This window comes from Pectinophora gossypiella, chromosome 14 (genome assembly GCF_024362695.1).
Source record: "Pectinophora gossypiella chromosome 14, ilPecGoss1.1, whole genome shotgun sequence".
NCBI lineage: Eukaryota > Metazoa > Arthropoda > Insecta > Lepidoptera > Gelechiidae > Pectinophora > Pectinophora gossypiella.
In genome coordinates this window covers 4,971,113-4,988,526 of record NC_065417.1, presented here as the reverse complement: position 1 = coordinate 4,988,526, position 17,414 = coordinate 4,971,113, and the positions used below count along the sequence as shown (strand labels likewise).

The window sequence follows — 17,414 nt, the reverse complement described above, 5'->3', positions numbered from 1 at the left end:
ACAATAAGTAATATATCTGGGTGGTTCTTCAAGCACAGGTGAAAGCTTATCTATGTCGCTAAGTTCTAAATGGATATTTGCGAAAAGACAAAATATTTTACTTAGGATATTTTTTGAGTTCACGGTAATCTTTATTGATCGCCGGTGTTCGAAGATCCATCCATCTCTTGATAAGGTATAAAATTGTATTTGTGTACTTACTCATATGTTTATGACTATGAATTTTAATAAGTCATACTAATGGTCGGAATTAATCGCATCACATAGTACTAGAAGTAATGGTGTACGTACATGTCTGTGCGCCGGATCGAACTCTGGTACCGGACTTGCACCAATGAGTTATTAATTTATCTGTCACTAAGATAGTTGGCTCGACCATTATAGACGGCGATACGGCTCACCATCACGTTAGCCTAACAGAAAGCTCGGTGAGGTGTGGGCACTTAGTTCATCTTGCGATGGATTTACGTCTGACTACCCCAACTACATAGTTGTGAGCTTATGTTATATCTTTATTATACATTATGGACAGGTTTTAAGGTAAGAATGTTAATCAGTGTTATTTATAAAGGCGATGTAAATCATCAAACGTCATCTGAGCGGTCCCATCGAGGCACGCCAACATTTAAAAGTCCCTCAGTCGGTGTTGCCAGAGATTTTGGCAAAAGGACAATGGAAGACAACGAAGGTACAATATACCTCCGACTTACACCAAAGAAGTCGAAGCAATTCGTATAGCTGACAAACTTAAATCCATTTGGAAATGGTGGATAGAAAGTTAGAAACCTATGGACAGGTTTGCTTACGTGCTTAACGAAACCTTACTGGGAAGTGCGACCAAAGTACGAGATGTGCAACTGTAATAAGTTTGGCTTTAGAATGCTGATAACTCACTTACAGATTCTATTTTACGTGAAAAACTTACCTCGAGACCCTTTTAACTTAAATTGGGACTCGTAGAGATACTTTCCTACAAAAATATGGCTGTAAATAAAACCATGTTAATTTGAGACTCTACCAAATTAAATGTATTTCAGTAATTTTCGTTGAAATCTGTACAGTCATGAGCAATATAATGTATCCACTTTAGGACTGTGTCGCACTAACATATTTGACATTTAGTGAGACTGACAGTGCAATTTGTCATAAAACATCATGTGACATGGTACCAAAGTGTATGCATATTGATGCTCGTGACCGTACAATACTAAATAAATATTATCCGTGCATAAACAGCATTCCAAAGCTAAAATTAAATAGGGTAAACCTATACAAAACATGAACTTTATTGTGTATTTTAAGAATCGATACCTGGCCTGCTTTAAAACGTTAAGTACCTATTGACAGGTTATGCTCTAAAAATGCTTAACATTATACTTTAGCGGAACTCTAACTTACACGCTTTACTATCTACACTTAACTCTACTTCAGCTAACACACTAAAAGGGAAACTTTTTAGCCGTATTTTTTGTCATAAACTTAGGTAAGTAACAACTTGAACCGTCACTTACTTTTAGGACGTAAGTTGATACTTAAGTTAACGTAAAATGTTTTATGTGTAAATACAAAAACTATTTAACATAATAAGCGAAGAAAAAATTACAAATCTATTTATGTAATTAGGTAGTTATGTTAAAAGGGCAAACAGAAAACATTTTACAGTTGACTTTGGCGATTCTCACACGACGATGAGCTAAGAGAACTAAGCGGTTTCTAGATAGAATTAACTTGTATGTAATCCTTTGATTCTTAACACACGAACGGTAGAGACCTCAGCGCTCCTCATTTGTCCGGCCAAGTAACTGTGTGAGAATCGCCTTAAAACGCACATGGTTGAGTCACTACCACACCATTTAGCGCCATCTATATGACAAAAACATGTTACTATCACAATTCTCATTATACACAGAGCAAGAAGGTTACGCCGCACCATCCCGGAGACGGTTTAACCCAAAAACCTCCTTGATGGTTGCCAATGGTTTTGGCAAAAGATCTAGTGACGAAACAGTCGGTGAAGGTAAAAAACCAAGCCGAAAGCCAATGCTAGTGCTTGATTGATATTTAAAAAAGAATAAAGCTTTTGCCTCTTAAAAATGTATTTTAAATAAATAAAAAGAAAATATCATCGACTTACCTACAATTCGAAAAGAAAAATAATTTGATATTTTACGAGGTGTCCCAGCGTTTGATATTTGAATTAAGAATTTTTATAAAGATTAATACGTCATTCCTTTTGTAAAAAAATATACCTAGCTTTATTAGTTTAAGTATGCTTCAACTAAGTGCCTTTTTAATACAACGACAAGTATATCTATGGTAATTACACTGAATAACTGATTCTGATTTCTAATGTAAAAAGTTGCCATAGTAACTACACTTCACATGTCACTGAACTTTGTAACCAAACTGGTAACAACCAGACACCAATTAGGTTAATGAGCTCACCACTATTTATCATCATTATGTTCCTGGGACACCACGTTACTAAAGCAATACAATAAGCTTCACGCCCGAAATTGCTTCGCTTTTAAAATAAAATAATCATTTGATTGACACTCTTCAGAGGAAGAAATAAGAGTGACCAGAGGGACTTTCAAGCCCAACTCAAACATACTTATTGCCCGTGGGTACGGTAAACGGAATATGGATGAAAATGGAGGTATATAAATAAGATTTTGCCGGCCAATGGAAAAAACAAACAGGCTCCATTGGTCTATGTTTAACTTCCAATTTGGGATGACACAGCCGTCACAAAACGGTTTTGTATTTATTCTGCCGTCCGTGTATTATTGAGATAATATATTATTAGTGAACTATTTTTGATATCAAATCTTTTTCGAGTTTCAAATCTTTATTTACTTAAAGTGGTTAAAGAAAGAAAGAAGGAAACATTTATTATTTAGGACACCACAGACACGGTTAAGCCTCGTATCCACTAGGCAACAATTAACGCGTAACATGTAACGCTCAACTTGTACTGCAACGTTGCACAACAGCACGCGACGTTGCCAGCTGGAGCAACATTTCGCGCGGCTTGTTGTTTGTTTAGAGAGCATCGTTAGTTGAGCATCAATTGTTGTCCAGTGGAGACGTTACGCGCAACAACACTAATTCCTCTGGCAACATGTTGTCGACGACGGACGTGTATTAGATGCGTAGACAGACAACGTTGTTAAACAAAAGATCCGCACTAACTTTCTACACGTTGCTTTACTATGGGATTTATAATGTAAATAAGCATATTCTTTTAGATATGCGTGGGATGTTGATTAATCAGAGTTTGTTCAAGTCAGATAAGCGAGATATGGACTGTATTGCTGGACCCTCAGTCTTCTATGTGCGGACTGAGAGCCTGTGCTCATTCCCTTTATTTGACTTGCATAAACTCTGATTTCAACTTTCACAATGTTTTAAGAATGTTCAAAGAGTTTTGACAACGTAATTCTCACACCACTCGCAGACTCGTGTTCTTCACAACAACCTTATTAGGTACATTCTGAATGGTTCGATACGACAACCATTTTAAAAACATTCTAATTCAATTACAAGCAATACTACAGGGAATCTTAAAACATATGACACGTAATACACGGACGACAAACACAATGCTCCCACATTTTCATATTCGACCGAATTTCTGCTGGGACCGAATATGACACGATAATATGTTAAAAGTACTTACATAAAATAGCATTATCATAAGCTTACAGTTACGCATAAACATGTCTACCTAATAATACTTATTCACTATGCTACAATGTTTTGTGAACGTTGGATCATGCTTACCTACACTGTGTTTTTGATGAATACCATGTTACTGTTACTTACTACGACTGTATGTCTTACTTGTGCTTAACAGTTTAAAAGTGGTCAACTAAGAGAGAGTCCACACGATTAATTATGACGACGGCTCAGCACGGAGACGCTCCATCGTTCCACACATAAATCAGAATAACATCACCACACTACACAATGACATGACGTCGTCATCATTGGAACACTCGTGTAGTTTCTCTCTTATTACGCACCATCAGATTATCATAGAAGAATAAGCTTTGTTTCATAACAGTCCCACCTGTTGGCTTAACTCAGCATTACGAGTATGTGACGTCACAAGAATACGTCACTCGTAGATATATATCGTCGCTGACGAACTGACGTATCTGCAATTTTTGGCGAAACTGATTTGAAACTTTTACAATTGTCAATAAAACACAAATCATTTTAGGAAAAAAATACAGATACGCAGCAAAGTCACGATATAATATGCTGCCTTATCTCAACAGAACAACACACCGACTACACAATGAACATTTCATTTCCACTTCTTGCGTCATTACAGTGACGACTAGTGGCGATGTGTCGTTTATGTTTCTTTTTTTTTTTTTGCTTACAAAACACGTCTTTTGTGCGAAGACTGTTGTTAGCCAATGATTACGGGTGATGAGATACGTTACAAGGGCTTTGGGAGAGTAAGCTTTCATTGTGCTACGTCGGCGTAATTTTGGACATGTTTAGATGCTAACCGAACTTTTTCTGGATATCACTGGTGTGAGTGATTTCGTGAAAAAATAAACAGTAGTAATACGTACCTACCTACGAGTATCTCAGACTATCCATTACAAATACTGTTGAAAATTTGTATAAATGTGCTATTATGGAAATCTATGGCTATACTAAATTCATTATTAAAAGCACTTAAGATAAAAATATTACCTATCACTAATCCATAAGTAACGTAACTGAGTGATCAAATCCATACTCTTAGTCATAGATTTTACAATTTTAACACTCCACCCACTAGTCTAAAATAAAGGTACCTATTTAAATTCTGAGTCGCGCATTTATCTCTATATTTAGCGAGTTTAATCATGCAAAGGTTTAAAAAAGTAAATAATATTATGAAGCATTTCCGCCCACTAATGATAAAAGTATCATCCATTGCAGTGAGCCCAGAACACGTTCGGATAATCTAAAAACGCCATTGCAAATAAAGAATTATATTAACTACACCAGCTTGCAACATAAGGCTTTATTGCCTATAGCAGGCGCGGGAGCAACTCAACGTCAATGTGTTCGCGATTTACTACAACTCGTGCGAATCAACTAGACGCCTCACTAGAAAACGAATGAACAAAAAACAAATAAAAACTTGGCTTAAAGGTCGTACGCCTCTACGCCATCAGTTACTAGATCAATGACAATAATGAAATTCTGATTACTTACTAAATAAAAACAGATCTAAAACTGAAGAAAAACATTTTCTTTTTTTAACTTATTAGGAATCTAGCCTATTATTATACCTACTTGTCTTAGCGTACCTATTAACAAATATGGCGTCGCAATCTCACTGTCTTTTTTTCCGCACATGGCATTAACTACTTGGCCGGATAAATGGGGAGCGCTGAGGGCTCTCACCCTGTTATGTCACTGTCACGTTGTCATTGATATTTAGTAGGGTTTGGAAATAGAAATGTTTTATATTGCGATCATGTGTTTGTACAAAAATGAGTAGAGATACTATTTAGTATTGCCCGGTAAGGGCACTGCAACTGGAATCTCACAGGTTCCAACTTAAAAACCTTTTGAAAAAGAAAACCAAGTTAAAAAATAAAAATCTAGTTGATTCGCACGTGTCGTAGAAGCGATTACCCCGCGCCCGCGCACACCATCGCTCCGAATATGGTGGGAAGTAAGCCAGTAAAATAAGAACCGTCATTGTGTCTGGACGTTTTTGCTTACAGTTCTAATTATCCCTGTGATAATTAGTGACTCTTTTGTAGTATTGTGTCCTCGCCCCCTCAGACGAGGTGCGAGATTACTGGAGTCTTTGTGGAACGTTCGCGTTTTGGTTTACTTTTTGTACCGGATAACTAGGACAATATCGGGGAGCCAGTGTTTGGGTTACTTTAGACGGAAGGGAATACATTATTTGTGTATTTCTTTTCCTGTTGCTGTAAAAGAAATTCATGCTGATTATTATTTCAAAGGAAATTGGACCTGTCACAATGAGACGCTTCAGGCTACGTTCCCAAAAAAAAAAAGATGGCCCTGTATTGTGTTGAACTTTCTAATAACATGAATAACAGACATATGCATCTTTTATCGTTTTTGGGTATAAATAATGACCCTTGTTATTACACCCAGGCACAACACAACTTCCACCCATTATTATTCTGATTAAAATAAAGAGAAGCATTAAAGGTAGCAACATAATTATATAAATAATCTGATCCAAGTCATCATCACCAGCCCATTAACGTCCCCACTGCTGGGGCACGGGCCTTCCCTATGGATGGATAGGGAGAATGACTGATCCAAGTATCAAGCAACAATTATTTTTATATGCCTCTTGTGTACTCGAGCAATGAGAAAAAAGATAATTATGACTCAAAATATGTACACCGCCATCTATATATTTTCTGGGGAACGTAGGCTGGACTTATTGTGACGTTTCAAGATGGCGTCAACATGGACTTGCGGACGGGCCCATATTGAATATTAATTTAGTAAAATATTTCGCCTAAATCCATGATAGCACTGCTCGGGGACACACACTGCTCATGACTTATACAGTGTTAGGAATTCGAATCTCAGCTCGGAGTCTAAACCATTGAATTCGAATTGTTTGGATCATAGATATTTTATGCCAGGTGGTTTCCATAAGCAACCTTTCGAATTGGAAACTCATACCAATGTCGTAGTGACGGTACAAAAACTCGTACTACTAATATAGTGTGCAAAAAGCGGACGTTCTGTAAAGACCCTTCTATTAAACTGATCAAAGTTCATATTTTAATATGTGTTTTTATAACAATACAGTTTACGGGCTGGACAATTTCTGGGAGAGGTTGGAGTCGGCTCCTGAAACGGACGGGCAGGAAGGCAACGAAGAAAAGACGATGGAAAGGTAAGAAATATTGGACTATCGCCATTTTATAGTACGTTAAGCATTTTGTAATGACTACATCCTTCACGACAAAACATAGATAGGTACGGTCACGAGCATCAATATGTATACATTTTGGTACCATGTCACATTAACTTTTTTGACAAATTGAATGTAAGTCTCACTAAATGTCAAATATGTTAGTGCGATAGAGTCCTAAAGTGGGTACTCCTTATATTGCTCCTGACTGTACTATTAGACAGAACGACCAAGTGCCCTGTCTATCAAAACTTACAAGCCCTGTATTACAAGAAATTTACTTGTAAAAAAATCGTTATTACAAGAATGTGTTTACATGTTACAAGTGTCAATATTTATTTCACAAGTATATTTTACAATCCGTCTACTTTTTTGGTAAATGTAATTTTCACGAACTTGTGAGTAACTTGTAGCTTGTGAACGTGTAGACTTGTAAGTTTAATTCTTTTTTTAAATTGATTGCATCTCTAGGTACTTGATCATTTGCCAAAAAGCTTATAGTTCAATAAATATAATGTTTTAGAATAGCTTCAATGTGCGGTACGAATTAGATCTGTCAAAGTACAGATTGGCATCACGTTGACGTTCATTGGCCAAAGAGTGCGGCCGCTACTGTCGCTCTCGCATCGGACTTTACAGCCATTTTTAAAGCTGCCACAGAAACGCTGTTTGAATCATCTGATAAAGATGTAAAGGCCTGTGATGATGACGTTCATTAGCATAGTGATGTGTCAGTCGAGATTAAGCCAATAGATCTTTCAAACAATACGTAATTAATATTATGATAATTATGTTCTTTGCTGGACTGGGAGCACAGTCTGTATGGACAAGTATCTCGTGGCGAAATAGACAGTTGATCTGTAACAACTTATGGCCATCTGGACTAATGACAGCCAGCGAAGGTAAATACAGGATGTTAGTGACATCGTAACCAAAACTTTGAAGGATGATTCAGACCATTCTGAATTGATATCAAGTGGAATTTTCCGTCGCAAAACTATGGAATTGAAAATAATTAAAAATAACACTAACATTTACATGAATTTTAAATTAAATTTGATATCAACTCCTCAAAACCATGATTTTGTCTATTGTATCAATTGAAAGAACATCGAATAAGTAATTAAACATGAATGTCGATCGAAATGTATTTTATATAATACGTACATATAAGAAACTATACAGGGTGTTAGTGACATCCTAACAAATACTAAGGGGGATGATTCAGACCAAGATCCTGAGTTAATATCAAATGGAATTTTCCGTCGCAATATTCATGACTTTGTTTTAGTTTTATTAAATTATTTTCAATTCTATATTTTTGCGATGGAAAATTCTACTTGATATTAGCTCAGAATAATGAGCTGAATCATCCCTCTCAGTATTCGTTAGTGTCACTAACACCCACACATACTAGTATGGCTAGCGCGCGCCATCATTTTTTTTTTTGGGAACGTGGAAGGTCCTCATTGATGGCCCTGCGCAATTATTAGTTTTGAATTTCGACTTCGTTCACGAAGGGGGTTAAATCAAACATTTGTAGATGTATAAGACCGTTCATGCTGAAACGTTTTCACGCGCGGTTTATTTATATAATGACTATTAATGACGCACTACGTTTCAATGAACGCGCCCTTTAACGCTGAAAGCAGACCGAAATTCTTCTGCATCGTGTGTCAGAATTTCCAGTTTATGTAGCAGCCACCGTAGTACTGTGGTTCATCGGTTTGCTTCTCAAACGGTCAGCACAGGTTCGAAACTGATACCGGATTTGCACCAATGAGTATCTTAAGAGCAGGGTGGTTAAAATGGCCACATCGAAGCAATTCATCAAAGAAAGCAATATTGCAATTTGACATTTTCGCAAAAGTAAGTGCGCAATGCAAACAAATGTCAAAATAGCAATATTGCTTTCGTAGATTGAATTGCTTCGATGTGGCCATTTTAACCCCCCGTTTGCACTTACAGAGTTGGCTCGACCATTGTAAAAGGCGATACGGCTCACCGCCTATCACGTTGGTCTAACAGAAAGCTCGGTAAGAAGTAGGTATTTAAATCATCTTGCGATGGATGAACCTCTGACAACCCCAATTGGGTACGGGTATATAATATTCTGACACCCGTGCCCGTCTGAAAAGTGACAGATTATATTTTAAAAACCATCTATTGACGTCATCAGAAGTGTTTGGCGCGAATATGGATAGGCTGTGATAGTGATTGTAACACACATAACATAAGCTCACAACTATATCCCCATTTGGGTTGTCAGAGGTTCATCCATCGCAAGATGATTTAAATACCTACTTCTTACCGAGCTTTCTGTTAGACCAACGTGATAGGCGGTGAGCCGTATCGCCTTTTACAATGGTCGAGAGTTTTCGGAAACATTTTACTTTTATTTATGGATTTTACTTATACCTTACCTAATTATTCGTCTAGTTGTCTTACCTCTTCTTTCACGGCCTTCGTGGTCCAGTGGTTAAGCGTTGGGCTCACGATCCGAATTTCCTGGGTTCGAATCTCGGTGGGGAAATATCACAAAACATACTTTGTGATGCCTAGTTTGATTATGACATTACAGGCTGATCATCTGATTGTACGAAAGTAAGATGATCCGTGCTTCGGAAGGCACGTTAAGCCGTTGGTCCCGGTTACTGCTTACTGATGTAAGTAAGTAGTCGTTACATGAGTCATGTCAAGGGCCTTTGGCGGCTCAGTAGTAACCATGACACCAGGGTTGATGAGGTTGGTAATCACCCCGCTTAATTTTTAAGTAATAGTGGCAGGAACGAGAGATTTCGAACGTTTATCTTACTATTTTTTTTAAATTATGTAATGAATGAGTGGATATATGAACATAGGTCAGTTAGGTAATAATGTAGTGTTAAGCGGTTATCACACGAATGTCGAAGGTGCAAGTCGCGGTGAGACGGTGTGATTTGACGACATGTATACAAGTCAATACTACCATGCCGCCTGCTCCGTCCGCTCAAGACAACGTTTAATAACGTTTTAAAACGTAACGTAACGTTTTATATAACAGAAAAATAGCAGTACCAATAGAAAGAGTCAAGACAAGTATAATATATGTTATTGAAGTTATTATACATCAATGAACTAACTACTAACCTAAAAAAAATTTGTACTAGAAATAATAAAGTGAAATTTCACCCGTTCGCAATATATCTCTCATGAGTTGCACGACAAAGGTCGAAATAGATATTCCATTTTACGCAATGTTATTTTTATACCTATTCAAACATGTAAAAGAAAGCATTTGTGGCTTAGTAAGAACCTTCTTTATCTGAGGATTTCACATACAGCCTCCGTGTCCTAGTGGTTAGAGCGTTACATTCACAATCTCGAGGTCCTGGTTCGATTCCTGATGTTCTTTGTTTAGTATGGACTTATCAGGCTTGAATCTCCTGATTGTCTGAAAAAGTAAGATGATTCCGGGCTCCGGAGGGTACGTCAAGCTATTGGTCCTGGCTATTACCCGTAAAAACACCTCCACCAACCCGCAGTGGAGTAGCGTGGTGGAGTATGTTCCTTACCCCCTCTCTTAGATTGAGGGGACGCATGTGCCCATTTTCAGTAATTCGAATTAATGATAAGGAGTGGAATTCTCTGCCGTCTTCTGTATTTCCGAATGCATATAAATCGAGTGCTTTCAAGGCCAGAGTGAACAGGCACCTTCTGGGCGAGCTCGCTGCCTTCGGGCAAGTCTGGGGTAAGATCAAACCCATCAAAGGTAAAATAAAGTGTCGCTAAATCCACCAAAAGCATATCTTGTTATCGTTGTGGCTTATTTGTTCTTGCTCTGAAGGGTTTTCTTGACTTTTTGTTCTAAAACGATTGTGTGGGCAATGGGCTGATCCTGTATCACAATATTCATCTTTGGAGTATTATCATAACTTGCTGCTACTGTTGCATATTTGTGTCTCTGATCACCCCTTCAGGGAGTGCCGGCGAGAGTTTATGTACGCATATTATGTAACAATTGTAAGCTCCTTCTGCACCACATTGTCTTTTGTCATTAATTTGTCAAATACTGTGATTGATTGCAAGAGTTTAATTTTTTAGAAAATATGTATTATATTATATTGCGTATTTATTAATAAAATTCAAATTCAAATCATTTAGTGACACACAGGTACAATGGGTACGGTCACGAGCATTAAAATGTATACACTTTGGTACCATGTCACATTAACTTTTTTGACAAATTGAACTGTAAGTCTAAATGTCAAATATGTTAGTGCGACGGAGTCCTAAAGTGGGTACATTATATTGCTCATGACTGTACATGTGATGATGTGGTGTATGTGGGTTGATATGCTATATATATTTATTTATTAATATATGTACGGATAGAGTATTTATTATAATTAACTTTAGTTTACTTCTAGGTATTTATTTCTTGTTGTACCATTCCGCATCCAAGTTGTTTGTAAATGTTTGTTTCCTGGTAGGGGTAGCCTGGAAGAAATTGCTCTAGAGCAATAAGGCCGCCCGAATTGTACTGTACTCGTGTGTTATATCTGATGGTTGAAGTTCTGTGCAATAAAGTATTTTTGATTTGATTTAAGATTTATACCTATTATTAAAAAAAATATTACCCACTCGACTAGGCTAGCCTAGTCTAGTGGGTATACGTATTGAATTGAGACATTCCTATTTTCGTCACGTAATACCAAAACGGTTTGTTTATGTTTGAAATGCCCTAACTTATTTAGGACCTCGTATGCCGGTCACAGAAGGTGAAGACCTTATAATACAGGGTGTAAGTGACATCGTAACGAATACTGAGGGGGGTTGTTCAACTCATGATTCCGAGTTAATATCAAGTGGAATTTTCCATTAAACGATGTCACTTACACCCCGTACAAGTACGTACAGGTAGCCAAACGAATACATATGGGTGTTAGTGACACCGTAGCGAATACTCAGAGGGATGATTCAGACCATGATTCCGAGTTGATATCAAGTGAAAGTTCCTATAGGAAAATTCAGGAAAAATTTTGTAAGTTTTTTTATTTTCAGTTCCATACTTTTGCGACGAAAAATTCTACTTGATATCAACTCATAGTCTGAATCATCCCTTAAAGTTTTCGTCACAATGTAATTAACAAAACCAAGTATATTTTCCTAAAACACACACGAGTGCGAAAAAGAGAGCTGCATATTTTTCCTCACTTGCACTAATATTAGATGAAATTCATATAATAAGTTTATTCATAGCGCCCATTTCGCACAGTTCGCTAACTTTGAACATGATAAAATAAACTTTATTAATAGGTGGATATGAGCTTCCGGGAAACCTGAATAGTGCGAAACACTAAGCCGTGGCTAAGCTAGGCAAATTTAATTAAAAACATTCCACCAAACCCACCTCCTTTGGTACATACATACATACACATACATAAACTCACGCCCGTAGTCCCTAATGGGGTGGGCAGAGCCACAAGTAATCAAAGACAACTTGCAGCCACTGTTGATACGATGTCGTAAGCCGGATATGATGAACCTTATGGTGATAAGGGATCAGCCTATCGCCCATAACATACCACCTCCTTTGGTAGTTGAGTTAAATTCTACTTAAAATAAAATCTTCGAAACTTAACGGGGTGGGCAGAGCCACAAGCAATAAGACGACAATCTCTATGTCGTTCCCGCAAATGTTCCCACTTTAAAAACATTTGGAGCACTTATTTTTTATTTTTTTGACGTGACTTATTTTCCCTCAAATGGCATTCACTATTTGGCCGGACAAATGGGTAGCGCTAAGGGCTGTCCCGGTACAAAGACAATAAGCCTGAGGGTGCACGGTTGGGCGCGAACCTCGGCTCAGGGCGTCTTCTGATGAGGATTTAACAGATTTAATCGACTCTAGTAGGTCGATAGTGATAAGCGCTGATGAGGGAAATCCTCGACCACGCCGGCGGGGTCGGTATCGGGGTTACTCCCAGAATAGAAGTAAAGGTGAGACGAAGTTGTGTACTTTCTAACAAACAAACTTTATGGCACTCTTTATGGACAACAATAGTTCATAGAATAAGGAATAATACGTATAGAACGGCAACTCTCCGCTTCCCACCAGCGACAGGTTTACCTCACCCCCCTCGGTCTTGCTTTAGTCTTCAATCGTATGGGAGTCAGTGGCACACTCCCATATGCGCGTGTACGAAAACGTCAGTGTCTGTGTAAAACGAGGTGTTTTGTATCAAGTGTCCGGGGTAAAATAATATCGACTATAGTAACTTAATAGCCTCCCTGGTCAAGTGGTTAGAGCGTTAGGCTCACGATCTGGAGGTCCGGGTTCGATTCCCGGTGGGGACATTGTCGAAATCACTTTGGGAGACTGTCCTTTGTTTGGTAAGGACTTTTCAGGCGTGAATCACCTGATTGTCCGAAAACGTAAGATGATTCCGTGCTTCGCTATTAGCCGTAAAAACACCTCCACCAACCCGCCGTGGAGCAGCGTGGTGGAGTATGCTCCATACCCCCTCCGGTTGATTGAGGGGAGGCCTGTGCCCAGCAGTGGGACGTATATAGGCAGTTTATATTATAGTAACTTAGTGCAAGACTAAAAGTTACTAATACAAAAGCTGTATAAAGTGGCTAATTAACTTGCAACTGAGCAACTTTGAACACAGGGTCGAGGCTAGAACTTGCTACTTCCCATTTAAAAACCAGATTTTATTTTACTTTTTCTGTTCTACAGTATCGTGCATTAGTTTCCAGTGCTTTATACCGGACTTTATGAACTTAATCTCAAAGAGAGAGGTTTAAATGTCATGTAGATAATAGATATTTAATAGTAGATAGGTAGGTGAGTTTCGTTATACTCTACTACCCGTAGGTACCCGGACACTTTATACAAACAACCTCGTTTTACACAGACACTATACATCAGTAAGGTAAACGTAGACACTGGTGGGGAACAGAGGTGAGTTTTTCTGTTTTTTTTTTTTATATTATGTTTTGTTCCATCTTTTTGCGACGGAAAATCCCACTTGATATTAGCTCAGAATCATGGTCTGAATCATCCCCCTGCGTATTCGTTACGATGTCACTAACACCTAGACACACCGTAGGTATTGACAGAATACGACCCATAGTCTAAATATAAGGTCATCATAAATTAGTATATAGAAACTGATCGCTAAAGCATCGTCTTCACTAAGTGACACTAAGTAAGTAAAATGTTTATTTTTATAAGGATAACATACATAACATATTCAGCCTATGTCCCACTGCTGGGCAGAGGCCTCCCCTCAATCAACCGGAGGGGGTATGGAGCATACTCCACCACGCTGCTCCAATGCGGGTTGGTGGAGGTGTTCATAGGGATACAAAAAAAAAGATTGATACAATAAAACACCCACAAAACTACTTCTTCGGTTTGTCTGTGTAAATACTCCATATTTATCCTTACCCTGTTTATTATAAAACTCAAGGTAAGTAATATTCTCCATATTTCAACTTCTCACGTCATATCAAAATATCAGATGAAACAAGGAATATGACAGGAATTTAATATCACGCATTCCAATAAACATAGATAAACGTGTCAATTTTGACATTGTGTTCTACATTTAGAAATTGTGGGTAGTTTAAAAAAGTATGAATCCTGACTGCGAACGAAACCTCACAAAGTGATTTTCGTGATTATGCCCGCACCGGGATTCGAAGTAAGGCCTCCGGATCGTGAGCTTGGCCACTGGACCACGGAGGCCGTTCTAACAAATACAATAGTAAATAATCCAGTTGGGTCACTTGTTCTCTGAGGCAAGTTTAATTGGCACTGAGCGCAGTACTGTTAACTATAGCCGCGGGAGCCGTGTATCACTGTAGCACCAACGGATTTATTGGCCAGTTACGGAGGGCCTTCAACTGGTTATGCTGCGGTTTTTTTTTTGTAAATGGCGGTTGTAAGGTCTATTGTTGTACTCTTTCTATTTCTCGTTTTGTATTTTTGTATTTCCTATGTGTGCAATAAAGTATTTAATTTGTATTGTTATGTTGTAATAGCGTAGAGTGGAATTTACCTATATAAATAGAGAGAGACAGATTTATAAGCGGTTTATTTATATCAGCTAAGTGTATGTACGTATGTTGTAAGTGATAATTAACTCAAGACACCATTTTAGATTCTTCTTATGCCTATACCAAATCTTATTAGTCAACCAATAACTACTGGAAAGACACATATTTGGCATTGAAATAGATAAATAAAAGCCCTATCTCACTAAGACACCATGATAGCTTCGCCAACGGGAATTATTCAGGACTCGGGAGTGTCTCAAAGTATTTTTTTTTTTTTGAAACCGTGGCCACATCACTTATAAATACGTCATATTACCATGTTCTGTACAATGATGGCCCGGTTCTAAAGTAACTACCAAATGATACCGCATGTTTTATCTTTTAAACGGTTTATATAATTAAAATCAAACGTAATCAAGAGATGTTATGTCATATCAAAGTCGCTTGTTATTCTACATTAGTCTCTCAACCCACTGCCCCGAAACGTGTTAATATTATCAATTTTGAGCAACCACAAGCATAGTAAATATACTCTGTGGAGACGGATTGCGACTACGCAGTACTATTTACTTACCGTTCAGCATGACTAACCAAAGCAGGAATATAGAACAGTTGCACCGGACTTTGAATTATTCATCAAATAAACTATGATGTTGACGGCTCTATGCAACACGCCCCGAACACTTCGTACAAACACTACACATTGACGTTATCGTACACGCGCAACCATGTGACGTCCGAGAGTTGCCAATTACAATACTTAAACGTCACTACATACTTAGGTAGGTAGTACAACTTGTGAAAGAAGATTTGAGATAAAGCTAGCTCAGATCTTGATGGAAGCGGAGAGTTGCCGTTCTATGCTTAGTAGTATTCCTTATTCTATGGCTGTGTTATATCCGCAAGACGTGTATTCCATAAATGTTATACCTGTCGATTACCCGTCCTTTTCATTTTCGGCGGATAAGAAAATGACAGGTATAACTTAAAATAAACTTGGATGGTGTGTACTGAAATCAGCACCATTGTCGATATTCAGCTGATAGTCAGCATTATTATAACAATCTACAGTGACAGTGATAAAAATGTACGGAAGTGTGCTCTCATACAAATCAAAAGCATAAACTTGCTATCATAAAATCTTCATATTATTATATGGTTATAGATGTTTTGTATGCTTTAATTCGTTGTTTTCTTTCGTATTATTTAAAGCTTGTGGGCATAAATTCGCTTCACGTACACTGTGTACGTAGTACGTACATCGACTTGTACTTAAAATTAAATAAGGAAGACATCGGGAAGTATGGATACTGAGTGGCGCCGGTGGGGAGTCACTCTAATATGTTTTTTTTTTCTTATTATAGAACATACGCATACAATCTTTTCACGTACACTAAGTGCATAGTACGTACATCTACCTGCACTTAAAATTAGAGAACGAACACATACTGAGTGTGAATTCGTTGTTTTCTTTATTACTATAGCACGTACATATACAATATTTTCACGTACACCTTGTAAGTAGTACGTACCTTGAACTATATCGTTTTCAACTCAATTGGAAGCGGTGGCCCCGCGATAGAGCATCACACGAAAAATACTATTGATTTACCATTTATAAAATAGGTTAAAAATAAAAAAATAATATATAAATATTATCACGGGTGTGAGTTTATGTATGCGAACGGATGAAAGATAATTACGATTTGCGTCACTGATACCTCTCAAGATTTACATCCTTCAATCCTAATAAGAAGAATTTGGGGAAAATATTTAATGGATTCCAGGAGTATGATTTGATATAATATGACTTTCCTTTCGTCAACAGTATCCCGATGGATTGGTTCGTTAACGAGATGCTGAACAACCCTGACTTCGCGAGATCTGTGGTGCGCAAGTTTATTGACCTCAATCAGGTATGCTACCTCAAGTTAACACATATTTATGGTACACGATGCTTGTGCCTCACCCAACAGAGACCACATAATATCAGCGTCGTGGTTCACGCGTGGTTCATACGACTTGTACTGAGTGAGGCCCTTTTATCTCAGAACGTCCACCACCACCTTATGATCATTTCGACAAACATCCGTCTTGCTTTTTTTTTGTAATTGTTTAGTGGAAATTTGATATGATGTCATTGTCTTTTTTTTTTGTGTGGCGCCCTTTTATAATAAACTATTTATATTCTATTCTAAGTTTACACAGATTTTCACTCCTCGCGATCTTTTGTACCTTCTGTAGCTTGCTACCATGACATGCCGAGAGTTTTTAATTCCCGGTCAACCGAGCGTCGCCAGGTCTCTTGGGGCTGCCCCCTTTGGCGCAAATAAGCAAAAAAATGTACTAAATTGTTTTTTAAACTCATTTTTAACATCATATAACTAACTAACCCTAGGGGGTCGATAGCGATAAGCGCTGATTGAGGGAAATCGTC

The 17,414-nt window shown here is 37.9% G+C and overlaps 2 protein-coding genes across 4 annotated transcripts in view; both read left to right on the top strand.

The window, feature by feature from the left end:
- LOC126372577 (nuclear envelope phosphatase-regulatory subunit 1) overlaps nt 1–17,414 on the top strand; it is a 598,500-nt gene that overhangs the window by 384,860 nt on the left and 196,226 nt on the right. The window lies entirely within an intron of this gene.
- Nucleotides 1–17,414, top strand: part of LOC126372564 (allatotropin-like) — an 81,934-nt gene that overhangs the window by 62,858 nt on the left and 1,662 nt on the right. Inside the window, exons 3-6 of the mRNA XM_050018390.1 lie at nt 572–688; nt 1,910–2,017; nt 6,823–6,910; nt 16,806–16,893. Coding sequence (XP_049874347.1) covers nt 572–688; nt 1,910–2,017; nt 6,823–6,910; nt 16,806–16,893 — 401 coding nt within the window. The remainder of the gene's footprint in view (nt 1–571; nt 689–1,909; nt 2,018–6,822; nt 6,911–16,805; nt 16,894–17,414) is intronic.